This window comes from Phyllostomus discolor, chromosome 10 (genome assembly GCF_004126475.2).
Source record: "Phyllostomus discolor isolate MPI-MPIP mPhyDis1 chromosome 10, mPhyDis1.pri.v3, whole genome shotgun sequence".
Classification (NCBI taxonomy): domain Eukaryota; kingdom Metazoa; phylum Chordata; class Mammalia; order Chiroptera; family Phyllostomidae; genus Phyllostomus; species Phyllostomus discolor.
In genome coordinates this window covers 75,334,802-75,360,822 of record NC_040912.2, presented here as the reverse complement: position 1 = coordinate 75,360,822, position 26,021 = coordinate 75,334,802, and the positions used below count along the sequence as shown (strand labels likewise).

The following is a 26,021-nucleotide window of genomic DNA, read 5'->3' as shown; positions in this document are numbered from 1 at the left end:
TTCTGAACTAAACATCAAGAATAACGCTGTGTGGGCGCCCGGGGTGGCGTGTGCTTGGTATCAGACAACGCTGTAAGGAGCAGCTACACGGCCTGAGGGAAGAGGCAGGATTACAGCTGCAGTGGGCATGCCGGATTTTAGGAACAGGAAGAAAAGTACCAAATTTGGAAGAAGACAGTAACTCCTTTGGGTTGAGGGGGTGGGCACAGCAAACCTTCCAGGGGAGCTCCTTTTCTGTGACATTTTACAGCACTCGTAATTCTAAGCAAGCATTCCATTTCTTAGAATGAAGGTCACACAGCCCAGAACGAATGTAAACAGTTTTATTTAGAAACAGATAGGTACCTGTTTGCATTATAGAATATAAAACTTGGTTTACACTCTATAAAAAATAACCAACATCCAAACTCGAGAGCGCCAGCATTCACAGGGCACACAGCGTGGGTGTGTGGCCACTGCCTCCAGGCCCCCGGCTTGATCTAAACCAAAGTAACACTAGCAGTAACCCAGGGGGATCATTAGAGATCAGAGTACAGTGTTGGCTGCTGAGCACCCAGCATCAGAAGTTGCTGTCTTAGCAGATGAAGGCTCGTTTTCTAAGTATGACTTTACCATAAGGCCCGGGTTCTCTGTCCCTAGTGAGTTGTGAAGCTCTCTCTAACTAAGCCAGGGTTGGTGGCATTATTAGTTATCTCTGGTCTTGACAATAAAAATGGGGACCTGGAGGGCAGAGAATTTCCGTTGCCCCTATACTGGGGTTAAACTTAAAAGAGTGTACCCACTCTCAAGAGCTCAATGCAGAGGCTGGGGTGCAGTTACGTGACATCTGGCCTTTCACCAGGCCAGGCAGCCCACCTCGGCATGTTCACGGAAGACCAAAGGATACACGTCAGTTCTGGTTATAACAATCACCCAGCACCACCCGAATATTACCCAGAAAGATATATGAAATAATAATGGTTAGATATACATATATTTATCTTAGTAACCTGAGGGCTAAAAACTTGGAATACAACAAATTCTCTCAAAAGAGGTCCATCTGTCAAGAAAGGGACCAAAAGACAGAGTGCATGTTACGTAAAACAGGGGTGAAGTGAGTTGGGAACAGAGGAGTTTCTTCAGCTCTTTCTCTAATGCCCCTTTCTCTGATAAGGACTGGCGATCTGCTGACCCAAGATAAACTGTTTTGGCAGAGGGGAGGGGAGTGACGGGGGAACAGGGAGTGACGGGGCAAAGGCAGGAAGGGTGAGCAGTGGTCCTCACACCAAAGAGCCCTCTCGGGAGGCCCCCTCGTCCGTGAGTCTGCGCTCCAGCCGACACAGAACAGGCCTGGTAGTAAGTGGTTAGCGTTCTGAGGTATGAGGATCCCTGGTAAATTCAGCAGCACGTGGTTTTTGGAAACCAGCCCACAACATAAAAACACTGCAACTGAGCTCCTAGCTAATACTGCTATTTAACTGCTGTCTGAAAGAGAAGGGAAGAAAATCCCCACTACACTGGGAGGTTCTGAGCTTTCATGTAAGGTGATCCAAATAATTGTCTCTTTATTGTATCTTAGAATTTCTTAAGAGAATCCTCATTCGGCGATCATTTCTGTCATTAAAGGCACTTTCAATGACTTGATTGGAAAGGAGCACACGTCAGCCTCAATGGAAGCAAAACTACTACTTGGAACACCCGGGGGGACAGGCGCCCAATGGGGCCCTTACAGTGATTCAACAGACCAGACAGCATCAAGCACCTCAACAGATGCACCCCACAAAAAAGGGTGTGCCCTGAAAACACTCGTATTTTCCCTTTAGTTTTCCAGCTGTTTCTATGTGTAGCTCTGTAAAATGATCACACTCACTACCTGATTTCAGGACACTGGCCCGCACTCTTCCTACCACAGCTGTGCTCCACAAAACCAGCGAACAGCCAGTCCTACAGGGAAGGGAGAAAGGTGAATGGAGCCAAGCGGAGCCCAGCGCTCTCGCGGCACAGGGAGCTGCTGTCCTCGCCCACCAGTGCCGGGACCGGCGGCGGGACCTGTGGCGACGGGAAGGGTACGTGGCCCCTACTGCTGATGAGACACACTTTTCAAGAAGCAAGATTATCTCTAAATATAAATTGTGGGGTATATATTTTTCTTTTTTCTCTCTTCCAAACATTTCTTACTGATCTCAGGCTTAAAAAATGAGTTAAGTCAGGATTATAAAAATTTCACGGTAAGAGCTGAGAAGAGGGAAGGGCTAATTTTTGCCTGAAAGCATGAGTCGAGGATCTCGATCCTTCCTATCATGCCCCCACCAGAGAACAGATATAAAAATAGACACACCATGTTATACATAATACAAAGTGTAACTCTACAAACACAAGTGTACTAGTTAGTTGTTCCTCAGAAGCGCGGCTTCCCTCCAGCCCCTCGGAGGAGAAGGAATGGGGGCGGGATGGTTTTCGTTGTTTCTTCGCGTCTTACAAAGTTCGTATGTAATACCAGTCTCAGTAGCGCAAACAATCTCACGTGAAACCAGAAGCTGTAAAAATAAATTATTTTTGGAGAAACGTGGGTTCCTCTGTCTGTAGCTCAGAACTCGTCGTGTCGTACTAAGGCCTCACCAAAATCTGTGGCCTGGCTGCCCACAAATAAATCATACTTGTCAACAATCTCCTCCTTGGTAAGCTTGCCATCCTGAAATTAGAGAAGAATGAATTGAGACAAATATATTTCCCATTCCAAATTTAGATACACGGCTATAGAACAATCACAGTAATGGTTTTTGGCAAGATTTAAGATTCTAATTCCCAGGAAATTGTATGTGAGCTCTACCCTTGCCACTGCCCCCCGGCCCCAATCACAAACACACAGAGAGGGAAAATAGCACTTAGTACCTTTTTCTTAGGAAGAAAGTTAAAAATGGAAGGAAAGAAATAATATAGTTCAAATAACTCAATGCTAGAGATAGAGGCTTGTGTCTTGAGGAGAAAACACCTGCTCCTGAGCAAACTGCGGGACGCCTGCTGCGTAGGGGCAGCCAGTCAGGGAGGACTGGGTAAACCGCTTCAGAGGGAATCAGGTCATTACCTAACAGAAAACAAAATCTGCTAATACCAAGCCTAGTCCTCACTCCCTAGCTACCAATCAGATTCCAGACACAACCCCAAATGAAGGCTCAGACACGCATCCTAAAAACGATCTAGGCCAGATTCCCCGGGGATGATTACATGAGTTTCTTTTTCTTACAGACCTCAGGACACAGCAACTGGTCACTGAAGCGACTGAGCAAGAACTCAAAACAGACTGACCCTTAAAAAGGCTTGATGATAAGAAACTGCTTTTGAAACTGAAGATTAGCCTTAAAAGGATGTTCAGAATACTGAAAACCTCCAAATTTAGATGGAGAACACCACAATTTTAATGAACCAAATGCCTCAGATAATTGAGGACAGTTTTAACAGGCTCCAAAAAAAGCTTATTTATAATCTACTACAAAGGACTTAATTTTAAAAAGCATATTTGATTTAAGAAGGAAATAACCAGCTTTGAGTAGACAAAATGAGCCTGTATTAGGTAAAAGAACAAAGAAAATAACAAAGCAAAAGAAGACAAAGAAAATCTCCTGGGGATCCCAACAGAACAGAAGCTGCATGCCGGACACGGGCTACACACAGGGCTCCCTTGCAAAGCCTGAGTTCCTCCGTGCCTCGGGCGCTGGCCGAGGGGTTTCTGAACGAGACCGCACGGCTACATGCTGCCCTGTACATCTCCAATTTCCAACTGGAGTTTGGTAGCAGGCTTGGGTTAACGAAGACAGTTAATGATTTACGTATCTTAATAGGAATTTTTTAGGCAGTTCCCTGGGAATAGACTTCTACCACTGCTAGATCGTTGGGGCTTGGCCAGACTTACCTTGTTTTGGTCCGACTCATAGACTAGGTGCCTGGCTTCTGCCTCTGCATGATCATAGTCTGAGGGGAGGATCCAATCTTTGGTCTCTTCCTTGTCCATCTTCCCATCACGGTTCTTATCTCGAAACTCAACAAATTGTTCTCTCTCTGTCTTTACCCATTCTGGTTCATCAGCATTTCCATCATGGCTGTACATGTCACCTGTGTGCACAGAAATACAGAGAGAAGGTGGGTTTGCTTTTTCCAAAGACTGCTCCATGCTAATCTGACCCAACCCTCCTTCCTCATCCAACTGTTTGGAACCTGTAGTGGTTACAAGGGTATTTTTGGTCATAGAGAGAACTTAGAAAACAAAGTACTTTCCTGAAATTTAACCGATCTTGCAACAAGAATACTTCCAGCTGTTGATTTGGAGTGATATGAGAGTAAAGAGAGTCCTTATCTCTTTTAAAAAGTGCAGAAATAAAGGGAGATGATTAGCATCAAGAAAGATAAAGACTAACTTTTACAAAACAGTTGTTTCCTACATTTCACTTTACTTCAAGGTGGCTAATTAAACCCAACCACTGATTTTTAAAAGGTGCTATTTTAAATTCTTAAGAAAACTTGAGAAGTATGTATTACAAGACAAAACTGTCTACCAACCAATTACTAAGTATATTTTAGAATATATCTCTAAAATGATGGGCATTTCCTTGTAGAGCCACATGCCATTATCACATTTTACAAAATCAACTTCTTACTATCTAACGCCCAGCCTAAATTTGAATTTCCTAATTCTTTTTTCAAGTTGGCTTGTTCAGCCTTGGTTGATGTGGCTTCAGTGGACTGAGTGCCAGCCTGCAAACTGAGAGGCTGCTGGTTTGATTCCTAGTCAGGGCACATGCCTGGACTGCAGGCCAGGTCCCCAGCTGGGGGATGGGGTGGGGTGGGGGCAGAAGCAACCATTCGATGTTTCTCTCCCCTCCTTCTTCTCTCTCTAAAAATAAAAAAATTAAATCTTAAAAAAAAAAGTTGGGTTATTTAAATTACTTATATAAATGATGGTAAGAAGTTGCTACAATATTTAAATTTTACAGGTTTAGTCAAGAATTAAGGTACTGTGCTGGTTGGTGTGGCTCAGTGGGATGAGTGCCAGACTGTGAACCAAAGGGTTGCTGGTTCGATTCCCAGTCAGGGCACAAGCCTAGGTTGCAGGCTAGGTCCCCAGTAGTGGGTGTGTAAGAGGCAACCACACATTGATGTTTCTCTCCCTCTCTTTCTCTCTCCCTTCCCCTTTCTCTCTAAAAATAAATAAATAACATCTTTAAAAAACAAACGAACAAACAAACGAGACCCTAAATGGAAAACACAACAGAACACAGTTGAAACAAAAGGCTGTAAGAGGAATCAGCAATCCTGATCCCTTAGTCATGCACCAGTCAGTCCCCTTTATTCTATTCCCTGTCTTCTCCTGGGCTTCCTAATGTCAGACGAGGCTCCCTGGAACTCTTTACTGTCACTTCCACAGGGCACCTGGGATGTGCTGTATCAGCACGTGGCTCTCAAGGACCTGACAGGACTCAGTAGCTGGTCCTACTGAGATGTGCTGTAAGTGTAAAACACACTCTTAAAGACTTAGTATACAAAACAAAAGCCCTCAATAATTTATGATGCTGAAATCACAGTATTGCATATAATATTTGGTTACATAAAATATTACTGAAATTAACTTCATTTTTTTGTTACTTTTTTGTTGTGGCCTTAAAAATCACATTACATTTTCACTGGACAGTGTGGTTACAGATGCTTTCCCACAGCCTCCTGTTCCGCACACTGGTCTGGCTCAGCAATGTGCTATTAGTGAATGTATCTTCCAAAGCTTCTCAGCCCCTTGTAAGAGAAACGCTAGAAACCAACTTACCAATATACTCTTCTAGATCAATGAAACCATCAGCATTCTTGTCTATATCCTCCATTGTTTCCTAGATGGAAGGGAGTAAGAAGAAACTAACGTTAGTATCTGGATAAATTAGTTTTTTGGCAATTACTTATCATTCACTAAAACACACGTGTATACATGTGTTTGTTTATATGTAGACATGTGGGTATGGTTTAAACCATAAGAAATTACTGTTTTTCTAGCTGAAAAATGATAAATTATCAATGTTTTATGTTTCACCCTAAAACGACTATGAGTCTTCTCGAAGGAACACTGGCACTGCTCAACAACGAACTCCCCACGAGCCCGGGATGAGCTGGCAGTCACCATCGTGCTCAAGTCACACCAACACGAGAAGTGAGCAGTGCAGGCCTACAGATGCAGTCTGCTTCTCCCTGGTAACTGCCTGCTGTGAAGGTTACTCAGTGTCACCATTACTATGCAGTACCCGGTTACTGCTCATGGGGTATTTGAGGAACAGGATTTTCTCTCATGCTTACAATATGAAGCCACCAGGAAATGGCGAAACACACGACCTGACGGTAAGTACTATCGCACTAAACAATCCTCGGCACCTAAGATAAATGATTTGATCACAGAGAAACAGAGCGACAGAGCCTGGACTCATCCCGGCCAGCACCTACACGGCAAGTCGTTCTTCCAAATACAGAGGAGCGGCGAAAGGGAAAGGGTGTAAGCAACGAAAAGAGAAAGCCTTTTCTGTAGAGAGCCCTTGCTCCTGCCCACCTGCACCACTATATCTTTCATGTAGTCATACTCCTCCGGGTGCAGGAAAGCTGTGAACTCCTCCTTCGTGGCAATGAGGTCTCCGTCCTTATCCGCCATTTTAAACCTCCGCTCATCTCTAACCATCATCTGTTTATAGTTAAATCCATCATCAGGGTCTGGATCATCTAGAAAACAGAAACTTAGGTTAAATCTTAAAGACTTCCAGAAAACATAAAAACGTGTGAACTGGGGAATCAATTTCCAAGAAGGATAAATCAAGCAACGAAGAAGTGACTCTGGGTCACACGAGCACACCCGTAGCAGCGCAGACGTTCAGAGTGCGCTGGCGAGCAAAGACCTCAGGTGAGGCCCAAGCTGAACCTAAGTGTCTGCCATCAATGTGGAGCCCGGGCTCTTGGACTACGTGCCTGTTTGTAATTCTTCACCCAGTTACTGGGTGTTGAGCATGTTTGAGGGCTTGAGTTTCCTCATTGCATAAGAGGGGCAGTGGTGGTCCTAGAGCCACAGAGTCTGGGTTTGAATCCAAACTCTGCCACCTTCTAGCTGCGTGGACTCTGGGCAAGTCACCTATCTGTGCTTCGATTCCCTCATCTGTAAATGGAGATGATAATGGTTCCTACCCCACAGGGCTGTTATGAGGCTAAAAGGAACAAATAAATATAAGTTAAGTACTTAGAACAGTGCCTGGCATATATTTGGCTTTCAATAAATGTTACTATTGCTATTTTATTAAACATTAGGCTCCCATTAAGAAGCTAGATATCAAAACCTCTATGCCATTCTAGGCCACTTGGATTCAAGCGATAGAACACACTTTAAAAGTAAGATGCCAGCCACATTTAGGGTAAGGAGTGACTGTTCCTGCAACATACTGACCAAATTAAAAAAAAAAAAAGATATGGTACTAGTTTTATAAAAAGACACACAAGGCCGTTTTCACAATAACACCACACTGCTAACTTTTGACATTGTAGTTCAATCTTTCCACACTTTAAGCACAATTAAAAAACAAACAAACAAACAAACAAACAAACAACTGCTCTATTTGAGAGGTGAGCAGCTTGAAGCTTCATTCTTTTTGAATGTCAAGTTCAGTGAGACAGCTTACTGAGTCACGAGGTTCTGGGTATTGACTATGTGTGTATTTAAAGCCATAACACACTGAAGATGGAGAATTTAAGGAAAAAAATAATTTCTCAGATACTAAGTTATCTCATCTAAACAAATAATGTTTTAGCACCAACTATGTATCATAAAAAAGATAACTGAAGACAACGTATACATTAAGACTAGATCTTAGCTAAGAGCCCTTATCTTCTCCTTAGAGTAAATACGGTGACTGGAATCAAGGAACCTGAATAATATAATATCTACACCGAAAGGATGACAAAGGAAAACATAAACTTTATTTCCAATGACTCAACTCATGTGCCTATCATCACAGCTCAGAGTGCTTTATCTGTCCTAAGCACCGGCCTGCACACAGCTTTGGGTGGGCTGTGATCTAGTTTTGGTAAAGGCACCATGGATCTCTGTTTTTTTATATTTTACTTGTGGCAGAGACAGTTGCTACTGGTCCTTGTGTGGAAAGCAGATTCATTATGAAAGATTTGAATTAAAAGCTAAGATGATTTATACCTGAACTAACCTGAATCAAGAACACAGGAAACACTCCTCAGCCCTTCTATAAGACAACTCATGACCCCATGGGTACTGCCCACCCACACGCCTTCAGTAAAGGGCGCCTTCAGTAAAGGACGCCTTATAAAGACATTGGTTCTCCAGCCAGTGCTTCAGCTTATGCAAAGGCTGTCAGTAGAAATACCCATTACATTGAATCATTTGCCCCCGTGAGCTAACAGAGCTCTCAACAGATTTTATGCACATAATCATACAAACAGCTTAAGATTTTTTCTGGGCAGCCAGTGAGCGCCTAGGTCTGAGCTGAGATTTATTAGCATACCATTTATTTAGACCATCAATAGCCTACCCTTTGTTTTGCATTTATTATTAATTGCAAATAAATCAAGAGGGTCCCAGCCAGAGAGCAAGAAGCACAAACGCTTCTATCTGCCCTGACTTTTTAATACATGTGCTCTTAATTGGGTGAAGTCCATGTTTGGTTCTTGGCTAAGTGTCAGACTTGGAGACAGATTGCCACTTAAGTCTTAGGAATGAGAGCAGGCGGACACAAATAAAAGTCTCTTCACTAGAAATGCATGCGGTCCTGTAATTACCATGGACAGCTGGCTATCTAGTCGGGGAAAGAGACCATTATACACTCCCTACCTATTAGTCACGGGTGGAAGACGCCTGCTTGAACCCAGAAATTTGCCCAATTTCTGTAATAAAAATGCAAGAGGGAAACATTTATACACTGTTGTCCCAAATTGTAACCACATACAATGGAAGAATCTTACTAACAGAAACACCAGATAATCACCAACTCAGTTAGATCGATATCTAGCAGTCCCCAGCAGACAAGAGTAGGAAGTAAAAAATTACTAACAGGCGGCCAAAGCGCACAGCTACCAAATCAACAGAAAGCAATAAAAAGGTCACATTCATTGCCCTGAAGCATTTTGCAAAGCAGTACGATAAACTCATGTGCCAGAGAAAACAAATGGGAAATTTTCATTTCTAACTTCAGACATACTGAAATAAATTTTATCAAGGAAAGCTATTTTGAATCTTTATTTTATTAAGGAAAGACTAATTTTCGTCCTATTCTCACAAGTTATACAGGAACCTAATTTGGCTTGAGTTTCAGGTCCAATACCTTAATGTGGCCACGTCGACAGAAATCTCAAAGCCTCTTGCTTTGCATTGTTGGAACAACGCAGCCTTTAAACAAGATCTACTCTAAAATGATCTCTCTGAGAGATGATAGAAATAAAAAATGGTGAAATGTTATCTTAAAATGCTAAGACGCAGGAGATGTCAGAACCTTGAAAATGAAAATTAAACAAATTTAAGAAAACATAACATACGAATTTAAAATGAACAGAATAAACGGAAATCAGCTCAGCATTGAACTAAGACAAGCGGTTTTCTTCATTTCCTTCACTGTGTGACCCATTTGTTTCTTTGACTCAAGACCATGGTCTCTACCGGGCTGACGTCTTGCCCCTTACCCAGGTAAGTGCCATAAGTCACGTTCCTGTACTCATCCCAGGAGATTAAGCCGTCTTGATTCATATCAACTCCTGCCATTGGTTTTCAACATTGTCATATATGTATTTCTTCTGGGCGTGCTTAATCCAGGATTTCAGCTCCCCCTCCGTCACAAACCCATCTTTATCCGCGTCTATTTTATCTACAATCATTCTACAAGACAAAACAGTTACGTTTCAAGGTGTCAGCTCCATAGGCTTTTCCCCTAGATAGTAGGGACCTACCTAAAACGTAGCCGTAGGTGGCATTTTTATACTCCTCCAGGAAACGAGGCCGTCCTCATTGAGGTCATGCCCCTTCCACTGTCGCTCTACATCCTCGTAAATCCAGCGCTTTTGTGCAAATTTAATCCAGTCTTTGAGCTCATCCACAGTGACAAACCCGTCCTTGTCGCCATCTATTTTACTTACAATCTTTCTGTAGAAATGCAGAGAAATCCAGCAAGAGGTTAAAAGGACACAAAGCTCTGGATGTATTCAGCCAGGTGTGTGCTGTGACCACAAGTGTTGCCCAAGTTACAGCATGGAAATAAAAATTATCCCCCAACAAACTGCTAAATAGGCAACTGTAACTTTTTTTCTTAAGTGCCCTGTTACTGGCCTGTGATGAGCCATCTGGGTAAGGTAAGCACAGGCCATGGCCGGTCCACCTGGATGCAAAAATCAACCCAGCCTGTCCTGCTGGAGGCGGGTTTCAGTCGCTGGTCAGGGCTCAGGAGTGAATCGTCTCCACTCCTGTAGCAGAAACGTGCACATCTTTGTATTTCTTGGCAAACAGTCACAACCACTGGCATGTTTTCAAAAAATTCAAAAATTTAATAACCAGACTTTAGAACATTGAGCTCCTCTTTTTAAAAAGATAACATTTTTTTGGTTAAAAATATAAAGGTATCAAAAAAGTTCTGGATCACGTTATCTCTCAAATGAAGATTATTTAAAAACAAAACAGGTACACAAAAGAACAGAGGCAGCAAGTTTATTCTAATAAATGGCCAGGAGCTTATTATACACACATTGAATTAGGTTTCTACATATAGCCACAAAACAGAGAACTCTGAGGGAATAATGTGGGAAGAATGCATTATCTCTGAATATGAGAAGGTTAATAAGCGAAGAGGGTTAGCGTGCAGATGATAGAGCAAAACCACAAAGCTTAAGAATCAATACACTTCGCCCCTTATGAGCTTTTTTCTAGACCTGTAATCTTAATTTAAGGATTTCAAAACATGTGCGTGTTATGAAAATTCTGTTAAAAAATGCAACCACCTGCTCACAGAGGCCAAGATGACCCATGTAAAGTCACATAAGAAAGCGGCCGAGTTTGGAATAGGAACTTTGAATCAAACTTCTAACAACTGAAACTGTAGCATACCCTGTGCTCTATCACATGCAGAACTGAAAAAGACAGTCACTTGGTAGCAAGCAATGTCTTTTCCTAGTGCTTGTTTTATCATCTAATTGGAAAGTGGTTGGATCCCGGAGTGTAAGCGACACTATGAGAAGAGTTTCATCTTGATATTGATATGGTGTTAGGTAGAACTTAAATCCTGTAATTAACGAGTATTTTTCCTTCAGAGAAGGTATAATTTATAGCTTTTGATCTAAAATGTTAAAAGGTAAAGCAATAAGAAGCCATCTTTTAAATACCCTCCTCTATCTACACGGACATAGGACAAAAAAATTATTTGCAACTTTAACCCTGCAGAATTTTAGTAATATTAATGGTACTGGCTACCAACAGTGCTCTGAACCATTCAGAAAAAAAGGGGCAGGTATCAGAACCCCTCCCACTCCAAAAGAGAAATTTTAACTATTACAAACTGCCCAAAAGAAGGGCCACTCAGATAAAAAAAAAAAAGTGACTGTTTAAGATGGGCTTTTTTCAATGAAGTTGGCTAAACACCATTCTACTTATTTCAATAGAAATATCCTAAACGGTTTAATCCAGAGGTCGGGAACATTTTACTGGGACAGTAGTTACAGGGTGGGCAAAAGTAGGTTTATAGTTGTGAGTACACAAAACACAGTTTATTTTGTATTATTATTTATTAATCATTGTATTATTTTTCCATACAAACAACTGTCAACCTACCCCGTAGGTCTGCCCCATCCTGTATGTTTGACTTTCATGGCTACATATGGTTTGTTGCATTTTTGCTTTTTATTAAACTGATGAGAACAGATACACCTGATCTTAGCCAAAAGGCTGAGAAGCGATTATTTTTTGTTTTTTTACACAACCATTTAAAAATATAAAAGCCAGGCTTCCCCAGCCTCTAACCTCTGCCCACCCAGGCCAGCTAATTTTAGTGTGTGTGTGTGTGTCCATTCTTATCTTGCTGGCCTTCCAGCCTGCAGGCAGTTGTGAAAGTACAATGGAAGTGGGAGCGTCCTATTTTAGACACAAAACTCTAACGTCTGGTCTTTAAAATCCTGTGTAAATTTATGAAGCTAATGGTGTTGTATTCCTATGGCACTGGAAAACACCACAGGTATAATTATGACACCACTAAAGAAGCATTTATTCCAGGGCAGACAAAATACACCTAGTAGACCTTATGTTATTTCTCCTAAGGCGCAACACATGCCTCTGCATTTCAAAAGGCATAAAAAAAAAAAACCTTTGTTTTTTTTTTTTTTGAAGAACCTGGGTCAATAAGTGGGCTCTAGTAGGGTTCATCATATTTATCTGAAATTTTCAGCATGCAAACTTTTATCTAGCCTGGCCAGGCAGCTCAGTTGGTTAGAGTGTCGTTTGATATGCCAAGGTTGTGGGTTCAATCCTAGTCACAGCACTTACAAGAAACAACCAATGAATGATGCATAAAGTAAGTAGAACAACAACAATCGATGTTTCTCTCTTTCCTTTCCTTCCCTCTCTCTAAAATCAGTAAATAAAAATTTTTAAAAATTGAATGTATATTCATGTGGGCACTCTTCTGAGGAAGTCTTTAGCTTTCATTAGACTCCTAAAGGGCCTGGGTCTGTGACCCAAAAAAGGATGGTGAACTGCTCTAGCGAATATATCAAGGGTGGGAATTTTTTTTACAATGAGGACCACCATCTCAAAAGAAATCCTCATCTGAAGGATACATATACGAAAATTAAGAATACTTAACTTCTTGGGTGGGGGGCAGGGGGAGAGGTGGGGAAGCTGAGAATAAACACATAAGAAAAAATGTTCTGCCCTGGCTGGTGTGGCTCTGGATTGAGGGCCGGTCTGCAGACCAAAGGGTTGACGATTTGATTCCCAGTCAGGGCACCTGCCTGAGTTGCCAGCCAGGTGCCCAGTAGGGGGCGCTCAAGAGGCAACTACACATTGATGTTTCTCTCTCCCTTCCCCTCTGTAAAAATAAATAAAATCTTAAAAAAGAAGAAAAAAAATGTTCAGTGTCAACATTCTTAAGAAATGAACTTAAAACTTTGTATTAAAATTGTTTTAAAATGCTTTCTATAGTCTTTTAGTTATTACTAAGATTTAAAAACAGTAGTAAATTTTTACAACTTATAGGTATGAAAAATGATTTCTCCAAATAATTACTTGCCTATAATTAGACGAAAAAGAGGCAGAATCTGTTGTTTCCTTCTGACAGTATGTCACCTTAAAAAGTGGGGGCATTTGTCATTATGTCCAAAATTTGGGAGAAGCAAAGAGCAGTTGGTTCATTCACACATTCTATAAAAAATAGGACCTTTCTAATCAAACGTGGAATCTGCTCCTGTGCTGAACTTTTGATATTTAGTAGTGACAAAAAGAATGCTTTCTGTCTACTGACAGCTCCTAGCAGAGCCACTCCACCGCCCGCACAGAGCCAGAACCTCCTGGGTGGCACCCGGCCTAAGGGCTCCTCGTTACTTAGGAGTAATTCTGGAAGAGATATGTGGAGACAAGATGTGGGTCGGACACGCGTGTTATTAATAGGCAAGACACGAAGACTGAGAACACCCTCATGCAGCTCCATTTTCAGCCAGGACCGTTAGTAGTATGTTTATAAGATTAAAATGAAAGTGAGCATGTCTCTCCAAGTTTAGAAAAGCAACCTAATGGAAGGCTGACTCTTTAATATAAGTGTTTCCTCTACTTTCAAATGTTTTAAGATAGCTTCTCATTCTACACAGCAAAATCTTTTGATTATTTCTGTTAGTGTTTTAAGAATAAAATATTGTAGAAAAAAATAAAATAAATTTATCCCTAAGTATCACTGAAAGCAAACCCTATAATGTCTCCTAATCATAGTGCTACCTGTGACAGCAAAATATTTTTGGATGTTCCCAGTACAACTTTTCAATAGATCTCTTGACTACAGTTCAGAAAATAATACCAACTGTGATCACTGAGGAAAAAATATTCTTTAAATTAACCTGCATTTTCTCAAAAAGCAAGGCTTTGGAAGAACCAAGACATTCTCAGATCCTCAAGCCCTGGCCAGGTAGCTCAGCTGGTTAGAGTGTTGGCCCAATAGACCAAGGTTGTGGGTTCGATCTCTGGTCAGGGCACATACAAGCACCAACCAATGAATGTATAAACAAGTAGAACAAATTGATGTTTCTCTCTCTAAAAAAAGAAATAATCAACTGGAACGCTACCAAATCAACGTTTCAGGTAAAAAGACACTCACTGAGAGAGTCATGGGACCCGACTATGGGCCAGCTGTTACTGACACAGCAACTCATACTCTGACGTTAAGTATTTTACCTTTAGTCTTCTAAAGAGCAAGGTTGGTTTGTTTTGGTTTTTCTTTTTAATTAAGCGAATATCTGAGAATGAAAACAATGAGGGTGAGGAACATTCTTGGAAATCATAAGCTTTACAGAAATTATTCAAAGGTTCAATTTGCAGTTTATTGTCTGCTCAAAGACTTGGGTTGGACAACAGTGAACAGGTCAAGAATAGTTCTTAAAAATTAAAAGGGGCAGGGATGAGAAGCTCTCCTTTCCCCTACATATAATGTCCCTTTGGGATCTAGCTGGGTCCTTCAATATTTGTTACGTTTATGCAAAAATGACTGATTTGTAGAATGAGGTAAAAACTTACTCAATGGAGAAATGTATGAAAGCAAATGTTAATCAGCATTCTGTGATTAGTTTTCATAAAAGGTAGTTCAGCAGAGCTGTGCTGGGTAACTGAGCCAGAGAGAAAAAAAGAATGAGCTGATTTGTAAAGAATGTCATTATCCGAACCAGCCCCCTGGGGGCTGACACCTTACCCAAGTCTTTCCTTGCTCTCTTCTGGTGTCAGCTGATCAAAGGTCTTTGCTTCTTCAGCACCCAAGAAGGCATCATGGTCATAATCGAAGCTCTGAGCATCGTCGTGGACCTTGTCGCTGAGCTGAGGCTCATGGTGCACACGGTCCTTCTTTTCCGTGGGCTTGCTCAAGGCAAAGGCTGTGCACAGGAACAGGCACATGAGAAACTGCTGCAGGTCCATGATAATCAGATCTTAAAGGAAAAAAAGGTGGTTAAGTCAAGACACAGTATGCTTAGTAACTGAAAAAGCTCACACCCAGTTCAATTACTGACTTGCTATTATCCCAAATATTACTTATCCATAAAATAACTATGGTAGAGTATCAGACTTTCTTGCTTTATGGTGAGAAATTTTCCCCAATTCCTTCATCTGACTGTAGACAGACAAGGAATTATAGTTAAAACTTCCACCTTGTAAGTAGTCTCCTTTTTAAAAAGCACCAAAGGAGAACTTTAATCCTTTTGCCCAAGTTCATAAGACTTCAAAGTGAAAGAACGAAGATTTAAATCCAGACTCATTGACTCCAATACTTTACTTTTCATATTGCACTACATAAGTGATATGGTCTTCAAACCTACCTGGCTGGTAGGTTATTAGGATCACTTAGGAAGCTTTGAAAAGGTTTTTACTATTGTATTAGAATTGCTGAAGTTAAATCCAGGCATTTGAAGTTTTAAATGCTTCTCAGACGATTCTGATCACCACCAGATTAGAAGCCAATGAAATATCTGAGCAGTGTCTGGCTTATAGCACCAAGCCACCTTCCATGTCCAGGCTCAATGTTGAGTCCCCTTCAAAGGGCAAACCATTCAGATAGTGTGGTGATGAATAACAACTGCTTTATTGCTCCATACATTGAGTTTCCCAATCTTTCCCAGGTTCAGGGACCACCTGGGGTACTGTTCCAAGTACAGATTCCAAGGCCCTACTCCACACCTTCAGAATCTCTGCTGTCGCAGGTGATTCTGATAAACAAGCCTAAGGCTGGAACATTTTACTGAAGGAAAGAAACCCACTGACCAGCCCTGGCTTGTGAGGCTCAGTGGATTGAGTGCCTGCCTGTGAACTGAAAGGTTGCCAGGTCGATTCCCAGCAGGGCACATGCCTGGGTGGGGGCATGTGACAGGCAACTGATCAATGTATTGATGTTTCTCTCCCCCTCTTTCTCCCTCCCTGAAAATGATTAAATTAAATCCTTCAGAAAAAAAATATGACCAAAATGTTACTGAGAAACTTCAGGATAGTAACCTGTTTGGAATGCTCTACAGATACATCATATTATTTTCCAAAGAAGTTAAGGTCTTACAGAGAAAACTGTAAAATTAAAAATCAAGAGGAAAGATTTTCCCAGGCTTTCATATTTTAGCTAATCTGAAAGACCTGCCCCCCCCCCCCACCCGTGAGGATGAGTTTCTGCAATTTCACATTACCTCTTATTCATTTCCCTTTATGACCAATGGCTCCTTTGCTAGACGGACAGGTAGTTGGGCAAGAGGCTTGTTGTGGGTGAATTGCATTCCCCAAAATAAGCTGAAGTCCTAACCCCCTGGTACCTGTGATTGTGACTTTATTTGGAAACAGCATCTTTGCAGATGTAATCAAGATAAAATGAGGTCCTACTGGATTAGGGTGGGCTCTAATCCAACGACTGATTTGAACAAAGATACAAAGAGAACGCCATGTTACGAAAAGAGGCACAGATTGGAGTGACAAGTCTACCAGTCAAGAAACCAGAAGCTAGACAGAGGAAATTCTGTAAGGATCCTCCCCAAGAGCCTTCAGAGAACCCTGCCAACACATGGATCTCTTTCTAACTTCTAGTCTCTAGAACTAGGATAATAAATTCCTATCCTTTTAAGCCACTCAGTTTGTAGTAGCTTGTTACAGCAGCTCTAGGAAACTATACAATGTTAGAGGACAGGGGAATGCTGCATTACACGTAACTAAGTGCAGGACCTTATCCTAAAATCTGTAGATTAAACCAGCCAGACTTCACAGTCCCCAAGATATCACTAGTGAAAAAATCTAGTCCAAGGGATCACGTGTTATATGTAAATGTTTTTTAAAATATGAAAATTCTTTCAGCATAGCTTCTTAATCCAGTGGTACCCTTGAATCAATTAGAGTTTTCAGAACATACATCCCACCTCTATTAATATATATTTTAAAATATTTTATTTATTCTTAGAGAGAGGGGAAGGGTGGGAGAAAGAGGGAGAGAAACACTGATGTGCAAGAGATAAATTAATTGGTTGCCTGTCATATGCCCAACTGGACACCTGGCCTACAACCCACATGCCCTGACTGGGAATCGAACCAGTGACTGTTAGGTTTGTAGGCCAGCACTCAATCCACTGAGCCATAGCAGCCAGGGCTTAATTTAATTATAAATTAAAATATTAATTTAAATTAATATTTTAAAAAGACAAGTCAGATTAAGAACCACTATTCTAACCAAATACACAAACAGCCGTAATAGTAGTATCTTAAGAAATGTAACCCGACAGTATACTTACTATGAAGGAACTACGTATGTCTGATCCTGCCTCAAAGGCTGGGGACCAGAATGAAGCATGAGCTGTGCCAGGGGATAAGCAAATTAAATATGCCAACAGGTTAAACATACTTTGATGCGTCCATTTTTCTCATAACCCCAGATAGTGGCTAACAGAAGTTATACTGTATTACCTTGGATTTATAGTCTTTGGATTCAATATGCTAAGAGCAGTTAATGATGAGTATGTTATACACAGATTCCTTAGAAGTAAACAGAAAGCAAATAAGACAGTGCCAGTAAGACAAACAGAAATGTAGTGAAGGGGATAATGGGAAGCAGTCACTTCCCAAGTGCCCATTCTCAAAACGAAAGGCTGCTGGATAGTTCAGTCTGATGGAAACCATGAAAGGAAGCAGTGTAAAAGCAAGACCTGGAGACCCTTGAGAAAGGGGGAGAATGCGGTTCTTTTCCTGAGCTGTTCCGACCCATGTTAGGATTCAGCTGAGCTTCTAAAAGTTTATCGATGTTCTGTTTCACACTATCTGATCAAAACATCCAAATTGTATATGAAGATATTTGTACACAGGTATTCAATGATGATAGTTTATAAAGATAAAAAATGGAAAGCAAGTGATTAAAAGTACAAATTGGCAGTTACGAATAGTCATGGGATGTAAAGTACAGCACAGGGAACATAATAAATAATACCATAAAAACTATGTATGGTGTCAGGTGAGTACTCACTTACTGGGAGGGTTACTTTGTAAGTTACATAAATGTCTAACAACTATGCTGTATACCTGAAACTAATGCAATATGGAATGTTAACTGTAACTGAACCAGAGAACTAGTAAATCTACAGTATGGGGCATTACACAGCGGTTAAAAAGAATGAGGTGGACCTATATGCACTGAATCTGGGGACTCACTAAGATCTGTCAAATGAACAAAAACCCGCCGACCAAATAAACAAAAATCGAGTTGCAAAATAATATAAGATCTCATTTATGCGAAAAGCAAAACCAAACAACCTCAACAGGTTATTTATATTTGTATAAAGCAAGAGTATAACATATATACACAAAAACGGTGTGGAAGGGTACACCTCTGTCAGTAAACAGTGGCAACCCCCACACTCAAGGGAGAAGAGATGGGTGGAGAGGCTGGTGTGACATGAACTTTAATACTGTCCTCTGTTGTGTTATTTTTTGTGAATGAGCACACACCTGTGTATACTACCTTTTTATGTCTACTACATTTTAAACACTATTATAAAAACTCTTTTCGGTATTAGGTAGCAAAACAAACATTTTCAAGCCATTTTTACAGATTGAAAAAGCAGACTAAAGGAAAAACAGATCTATTGGTAGGATAGAAAGCCTATTAATTTTTTTTTCTTTTATTGATTCTAGAAAGAGGGGGAAGGAGGGAGAAAGAGAGGGAGAAAACCACTGATTGGTTGCCTCTTGCTCGCACCCTGACTGGGGACCGAACTGGTAACCCAGGCATGCGCCCACACCGGCAATCCTGATTCCTTTTGGTTTGCAGGACGAAGCCCAACCAACTGAGCCACACCAGCCAGGGCAGAAACCCTCTTTGTTAAGTCAAATATATTCTAGAATAACACTCCAGCCTACATTCAATAATTTAACTAGTCAATCAAATCAATGGAACAGGGAAAATTAGAGATTTAGTGGCTCTCTTAAACATCCGAGTGAATATGCCTTTACTTTAGGGCAAAATGAAACTTCTATCTCTGACTATTAATAATTTTTTAGACAAAATCTTTAGAGACAAGTAGCAAATTATACATACATTGTTGATATTTTGTGACATATCTAAACAATATCTATAACCTTAGACTAGGCTTACAGAATCAAGTAAAATCAAGAGTCAGCCCTAGCTGCTGTGGCTCAGGGGACAGAATGCCTGCCTGTGAACCTAAAGGCCGCCAGTTCTATTCCTTGTCAGGGTACATGCCTGGATTGTGGACCAGGTCCCTGACTGGGGGTGGGCAACCAATTGATGTTTCTAAATAAAATCTTTTTAAAAAGTCAAGAGTCATTGCAACAGAGGATTTCCCTTAGACCTATCAATAAGGGGACTTCACATTTAGAAAAATCTTACAAATGATTAATTACATCCCCAGAATAAGATACTCTAACAATTCTTGAAAACCCCAAATATTATATTATGAATAAATGCTTAAGCCCACTAACATTTTTAAGGTCTGGAAAAGTTACTGTACAAAGTTTTGCTACATGTGGCATACAGAAATGCTAACGGACTGATGCACTGTGGTACTGAGGGAAAACTACATTTAAGTTTGAGGCTTAACATCTTGATACAGGATAAAAGAAGAATTCCAGAGTAAAAGCCAAGTGATCTGGTTTTATTATTTATCCATCTCTCTCTCCTAACCCCCTCTCAATTAAACTTAAAATAAATAAATAAATAAATAATACATTTAAGATAATGTTTATTTATTTTTTGAGAGGGGGAAGGGAGGGAGAACAGGAGAGAAACATCAGTGGGCCGCCTCCCCACTGTGCCTGTACCAGGGAATGAGCCCCCAATCCAGGCATGTGCCTCGACCCTTTGCTCTGCAGAACGATGCCCAACCAACTGAGCCGCAGGGGTCAAGGGTTCTCAATTAAACTCCCAGTCCCACCTTTCTAAAGGCTCCTCCATGCCATCAGTCAATACTTCTCAGGTCTCCACAATCCAGAGTCATTCCTTCCCAGACCCACTTGCTCTTTTTCCCTCACCTACACTCTCCAGGAGTTGTCTGTGTTGCTGTCATTGCTTCCTCACCACCTACTGTCACCCTGAAATCTGTCATTTACCACTGATGAAAACTACCTACAAGGGTCATCAAGGACCATCTGACTGACAGAACCAATGATCCTACCTTTATCTTTGCAGCAGACAATGAAAACCTTCATTTAGTATATATTTTACATATAACATATAATTATAATTTATATACATATACACATAATCACTTTGTGCACACATATACCTGCAAAATATACCAACTCCTAGATATTAGAAACTTGAGCAAAAGGCCCCTTGTATTATGTTTGTACACATTAAAAAAAAAAAAAAAAAAAAAAAGATGACTGTACTAGCCCTGGCCAGTGTAGCTCAGTGGATTGAGGGCAGGCTGTGAACCAAAGGGTCACTGGTTCGATTCCCAGTCAGGGCACATGCCTGGGTTGTAGGCCAGGTCCCCAGGTCCTCAGTGGGGACCACATGAGAGGCAACCACACATTGATATTTCTCTCCCTCTCTCTCTCCCTAAAAAAAGAAAATAAAAAGTCTTTAAAAAATGTACTAGATTTAACTAAATCCATATACATAAAAATGTTCCAGTAGAAACAAAAGCTATCTCCCGTGACAGGGTATTTTATGTGGGAAGACGTGAGACGAGTACCAACCCACTCTTCACCAAGGCGTTTAAAGAAGTGCCGTAGCACCGTTATTTCTGAAGCATCTTTCTCTTTTCAACCAAACTGAAACCAAGCTAGAGAAAGCTAAATGACCCTTCTTTCTCCTTCTCCCATCATCATGGCTACACATCAGTGACTAACAGGATATTAGGAAAATACACGATAAACGTAAGTGAAGGACTTGGCTGTATAAGCTTTTACCACGTGATCTAGTAGGTAAATCAATGGTCGTGAAAAATCTACCTTTCAATCTCCCATTTCTCAAGTGACCTGTAAATTGCTGTCTCTAAAATTCTGTCCCACCCTTACCACGGGAAACATCTTTTTAAAAAAAATCCTCACCTGAGGTCATCTTTTTCACTGGTTTTAGAGAGAGAGGAAGGGAGAGAAATATCAGAGAAGCATCCTGTGGTTGCCTCCTGAATGTGCCAGGGTAGGAGCCTGGACCCAGCATCAGAGCCCAGACCAGGGAATTGTATGCAACCTGTCCAGGGGTCTCACGCACCCACACCCAGACTGGGGATCAAACCCGCAATCTAGGCCGTGCCCTGACCGGGAATTGAACCTGCAATCTTTCAGCTACAGGATGACTCTCCAACCAACTGAGCCACGCCAGCCAGGGATGGTAACATCTAATATGTAACAGTCTGGTAACACTCTCCGGGAGGCGGGGGTTGGGAGTGGGGGGGAGTCTAGACTTGCACGGCCTAGGACAGTAGCTACTAGTCACATGTGGCTACTGAGCATTTAAAATGTGGCCAGTGTGAATTAAGAGGTGGTATTAATGTTACAATTTATTATCAAACGAATGGTATTCTGAACATATTAAACTGAATTACAAATAATTTCACCTGTTTAAAATTTTCAAGTGAAAACTTAAATGTTACATGTATGGACTGTATTTTACTTGTATTTCCATTCGATAGTGCCGCATTAGAGACACAAACACAAGGGTTAGAAAAGATGCCATCCTCTTGTAGTATGTCACCAATAATTTTCTTCTGAAAGTTATTTACGTGAATTGTTCCAATAAGCTTGTAAGAAAATATTAATGGCATAAGCTTGAATTTCTTTCAGTAACGAGACTTAAGAATCAGTTTATTTTATCCATTCAAAAACTTCCGGCCCTGGCTGGTGTAGCTCAGTGGATTGAGCGCAGGCCTGTGAACCAAAGCATCGCTGGTTTGATTCCCAGTCAGGGCACATGCCTGGGTTGCAGGCCATGTCCCCAGTATGGGGTGTGCTAGAGGCAACCAAACATTGATGTTTCACTCCCTCTTTTTCTCCCTCCCTTCCCCATCTCTCTAAAATAAATAAATAAAATCTTAAAAGAAAAAACAACACAAAAATTTCCTTGAAAGCTCTAAATTCTTGCTACTTCTTCCTCTTCCTTCAAGTCAGTTTTTGTAAAAATCTGTTAGTCACAGAACACTTAAATTGTTTCAGGGAAATTTAGATGCCTGGATTAAATTAAATTTCTCAAGAATATTAGCACTGAGTGATCCCACAGTTACTCTGGTTGACCAAAGGCTCATTGCTCAATGTGGGAGAGATGGGTGTGGCGATAAATTCCAGTTCTCTGAGCTGGATAACCAGGAAAAAAAGCTTTCCTCTTAGAATGCAGCAAAAGCAGGATCTCACTGCTTAAGTGTCTACTTTGACTTGAATGGGGGAGTGTGTGTGTGGGGGGAGGACAGCTTAATGGCAATTTACCCACATTTTGCCATGTATAATGTGCACTTTCTGCCCAAATTTTTGAGGGAAAAATAAGGATGTGCATAATACATGAGTATAATAGTTACATACCATGGGAATAACAAGGGGCATAATAATCCTGTGTATAATGTGCACAAAAACGTGGGTACGCACTATACACGAGAGCACATTATACACAGCAAAATACAGTAACTATACTAAGGCTCAGGTTATGAAATCTAGAAATCAAAGCTATTTGGTTATCTGACATTCTTTACTTACAAACGTTGGGACAAGTACCACCAAAGATTATCACATTAAAATAGTAAGGTCATCCTTCGTGATTTCATAAGAGTTATAATGAGCCCTGACTGGTGTGGCTCACTTGGAGTGCTGCCCCATAAACTGACAGGTTGCAGGTTTGATTCCCAGTTAGGGCATGTGGAAAAAAGAGTTATGATAACGATAAACTATTTATTCAATGCTTCTCTTCTGATGAAGCAAATTTACATTAGTTCATTAATAGAGTCTAATTAATTATTTGTGAGTGAGAGCACACATTTATAAGACAATTGAATACATAAAAGTGCAAAATTTGGTTGTAAAGAAAAGCTTTGAGAGTGACAAACTACTATTACTCAGGCTTCACTGGTTCTGTAACTAAATCAAACCAGTACAAACTTGAAACTTTTCTGGCTACAGAATGAAAAGTTTTCTTTAAAACGTTAATACATAATTAATTGCCACAGGAATGCTACAAAATGTAGGGACAAGAGTCTTGGTTTCTAGTTGTAATTCTGCTGTGCATGTATATATAACGTGCATAAAGTCCTTGAGAATTTGGTAGTTACTTTAGCTCAACCTCTCTTCAGTGCCAAATGTCTATAAACAATTTTTATTATAGATGAAAAGGCCTATCTCATATTGTCACTCCAGTTGGAAGTAATCTGTTCCTCAAATCCAGCAATTTTCAACCTTTTTCATTTCATGGCACACATAAACCAATTACTAAAATTCTGTGGCACCAAAAAATATATTTTTTTGTTGATCTGACAAAAATAGGTATAATTTTGATTCACACCAGATGGCTATTGTTGTGTTGGCTGTTATCTTTTTTTACTTGACAATCTAAGGGGGAAAAGGTCAATGCCCCTGACTAAATAGCCAGATACCATGTTTTAGAAATTCTCACGGCACATCAGTATGCCTCTTGCAGCACACCAGTTGAAAATCACTGCTCTAAACCTCTATAACGCTTGCTTGTACCACTCCACAATAATGACCAGAGGCTACTTTAAATAGTCTCTTTAACTCCCCTATAGTTGCCACCTTTTGGGAAGGCAGGGATCTCAGCTAACATAAATTAATACCCATACAGTCTCTAATACTGTGTCTGCATTTTTATATGCCAATACTTTTTACTGGATGAGTTGGACGGTACTTGGCAGCAATGTAGTTCCTGCCTGTCTATACTTCCCAACCCCCTCTTCTCCTCACCGGATGTGGTGATCAGCCAGCAATAGGAAAAGTGTTATTTCAGCAGTCTTAACTCTAATACATAAATTACAACATCAACAAAATGCATATTTAAGAGTTCACAGAGGATCTAGGATGTTATGGCCTAGCAAGCATCTCCAAAGACTATCCCAGGGCTACATCTCTGTCCTAACACTGCTCCCGATACAGAGAAGTCTGTTAATATTAATGTACTAATAATCTATACTAGTGCAATGTATATAAAATACCATCAATAAGTATCTTTAGACACATCACTGGATGAACGGAAACTGATTATATTGAGTGATGATGAATTTATTTCAAAGATGTATCTGAGTACCATCCACTCAGACATACTCAGTCCATCTTTGTCAGCTCACGGTTTTCCCAGTTGTGATTCTTAAGAGGATTCTATTGAAGCCCCCTGAATCACTGTAAACCCCAGATTATGCCTAAGCAAACTCATCCTCTCGACATACAAATGAGGGGGGGATCCCGAAACAACGGGAATTATCTTCTGGAGGGTGGGCCCCTTATAGTACAGGCGTCCTCTGATAGGTGAGTGTTTTACAATAGGAGCCCATCTGTACCAGTGTACCAACTGGTATTGTTGTGAGAGGCTGTGAGAGGCTTCAGTTAATTTTTTTGGAAGACTCTTCCAATGCCACCTTCCCAATGGAATGGGAAGACTCCCCCATTCTTCAGTTATGGCCACTGTTTGGTGTTTGGTTAACTAAATCTACTGAATAAGGTCAAGCATGCATTTGTCTTAAGTTCCATTCTATGACAAAGAATCAGAGATGACAGTTTTCTATCTCCCAGCAACCTTATTTATGATTCATTAATGTTGACTTTATGGTCCACGCCAGGAAGTAAATGAAATTCAGTTCTCAAAGACATCATTCTGTGAGTTTATACACTTAGGAATTGAGATTGAAGGCCTTCAAGTTTTATTAGGAGACCCAAGGGACTTTTGCCTTGAGGCAAAAGCAGCTTTTGAAACTGCAAACCACAGTACTAGTCTCTTAATCAGGGCAGCTGTAGGAAATTACGTTTTTACTTGGGGAATGCTAAAAATCAAAATTAGACGCTGGGGCAGAAGCAACAAGACAAGGCAAAACTACAATTCCCTAATAAAGCTTTTAAATATCTTTCTGTCGTTGACTGAAGTATGCAGCTAAACATGGAAGCTCGAAACATTCGCCTTTCCTTTAATATTATATAAAGTTTTTTTTAAATCAAAGTATTTTCATGCTTTCTTTCCCCCCTTGCTTCTACACTCTCAGAGCTAGCGAACACGACTTTCCTGGCAGAGGTACCGTACTCTGGGGATGTGGCCTTGGGGCGGGTTGGCAGACACAAGCAAGCTCGAGAGAGAAAGGTGGCAGAGAGCTGTTCCAATTACACTACCCGACTGCCCTCTGACCTTCGGGAGGTAAAAGAGAGTGACCCCCTGGTCCACGGGCTTGGTGAGTGGCTGGGCCTAGGGGCGGAGAACGTGGCAAGCCAGACAAGAAACAGTACCCCAGGGAACGCAAAGCCGAGAGTCGGTCCTCGCCAGGACCGAGGTCCCTTCCCAAAGCGCGCCAGAAGGCAAGCGGCGGCCTCCAACCCAGGCTGCCCGCCGAAGGCCACAGGGTCGCGAGCCGGCTCAGGCCCCAGGTCCCCGAACTAGCAGAAACACAGGCCATGAACAAGGGAGACCACTGCCGCACCAGGGGCGAGGTAAAAAAGAAAGCGAAAAAGGACGAGTCTGTCGAGAAAGGGTTGAGCTCCCCTGTACCTACCTTTTCCGGTAGCACCTACAGCCCAAGTCGCTGCTGCCACAACTCACCCACCGGCTCAGCTCACGCGCGCAAGGACCACCTAACCGGAAGTGGCTCTCTGCCCCGCCCTTTCC

General features: G+C 41.2%; 1 protein-coding gene across 1 annotated transcript; it reads right to left on the bottom strand.

The window, feature by feature from the left end:
- Positions 1-304: 304 nt before the first annotated feature.
- CALU (calumenin) lies at positions 305-26,021 on the bottom strand. The gene is given in 8 exon segments (XM_028525548.2): positions 305-2,671; positions 3,890-4,089; positions 5,792-5,852; positions 6,557-6,723; positions 9,958-9,993; positions 9,996-10,150; positions 14,940-15,171; positions 25,909-26,021. Coding segments are annotated over 7 exon segments (945 nt in total). The 5' UTR covers positions 15,161-15,171; positions 25,909-26,021; the 3' UTR covers positions 305-2,566.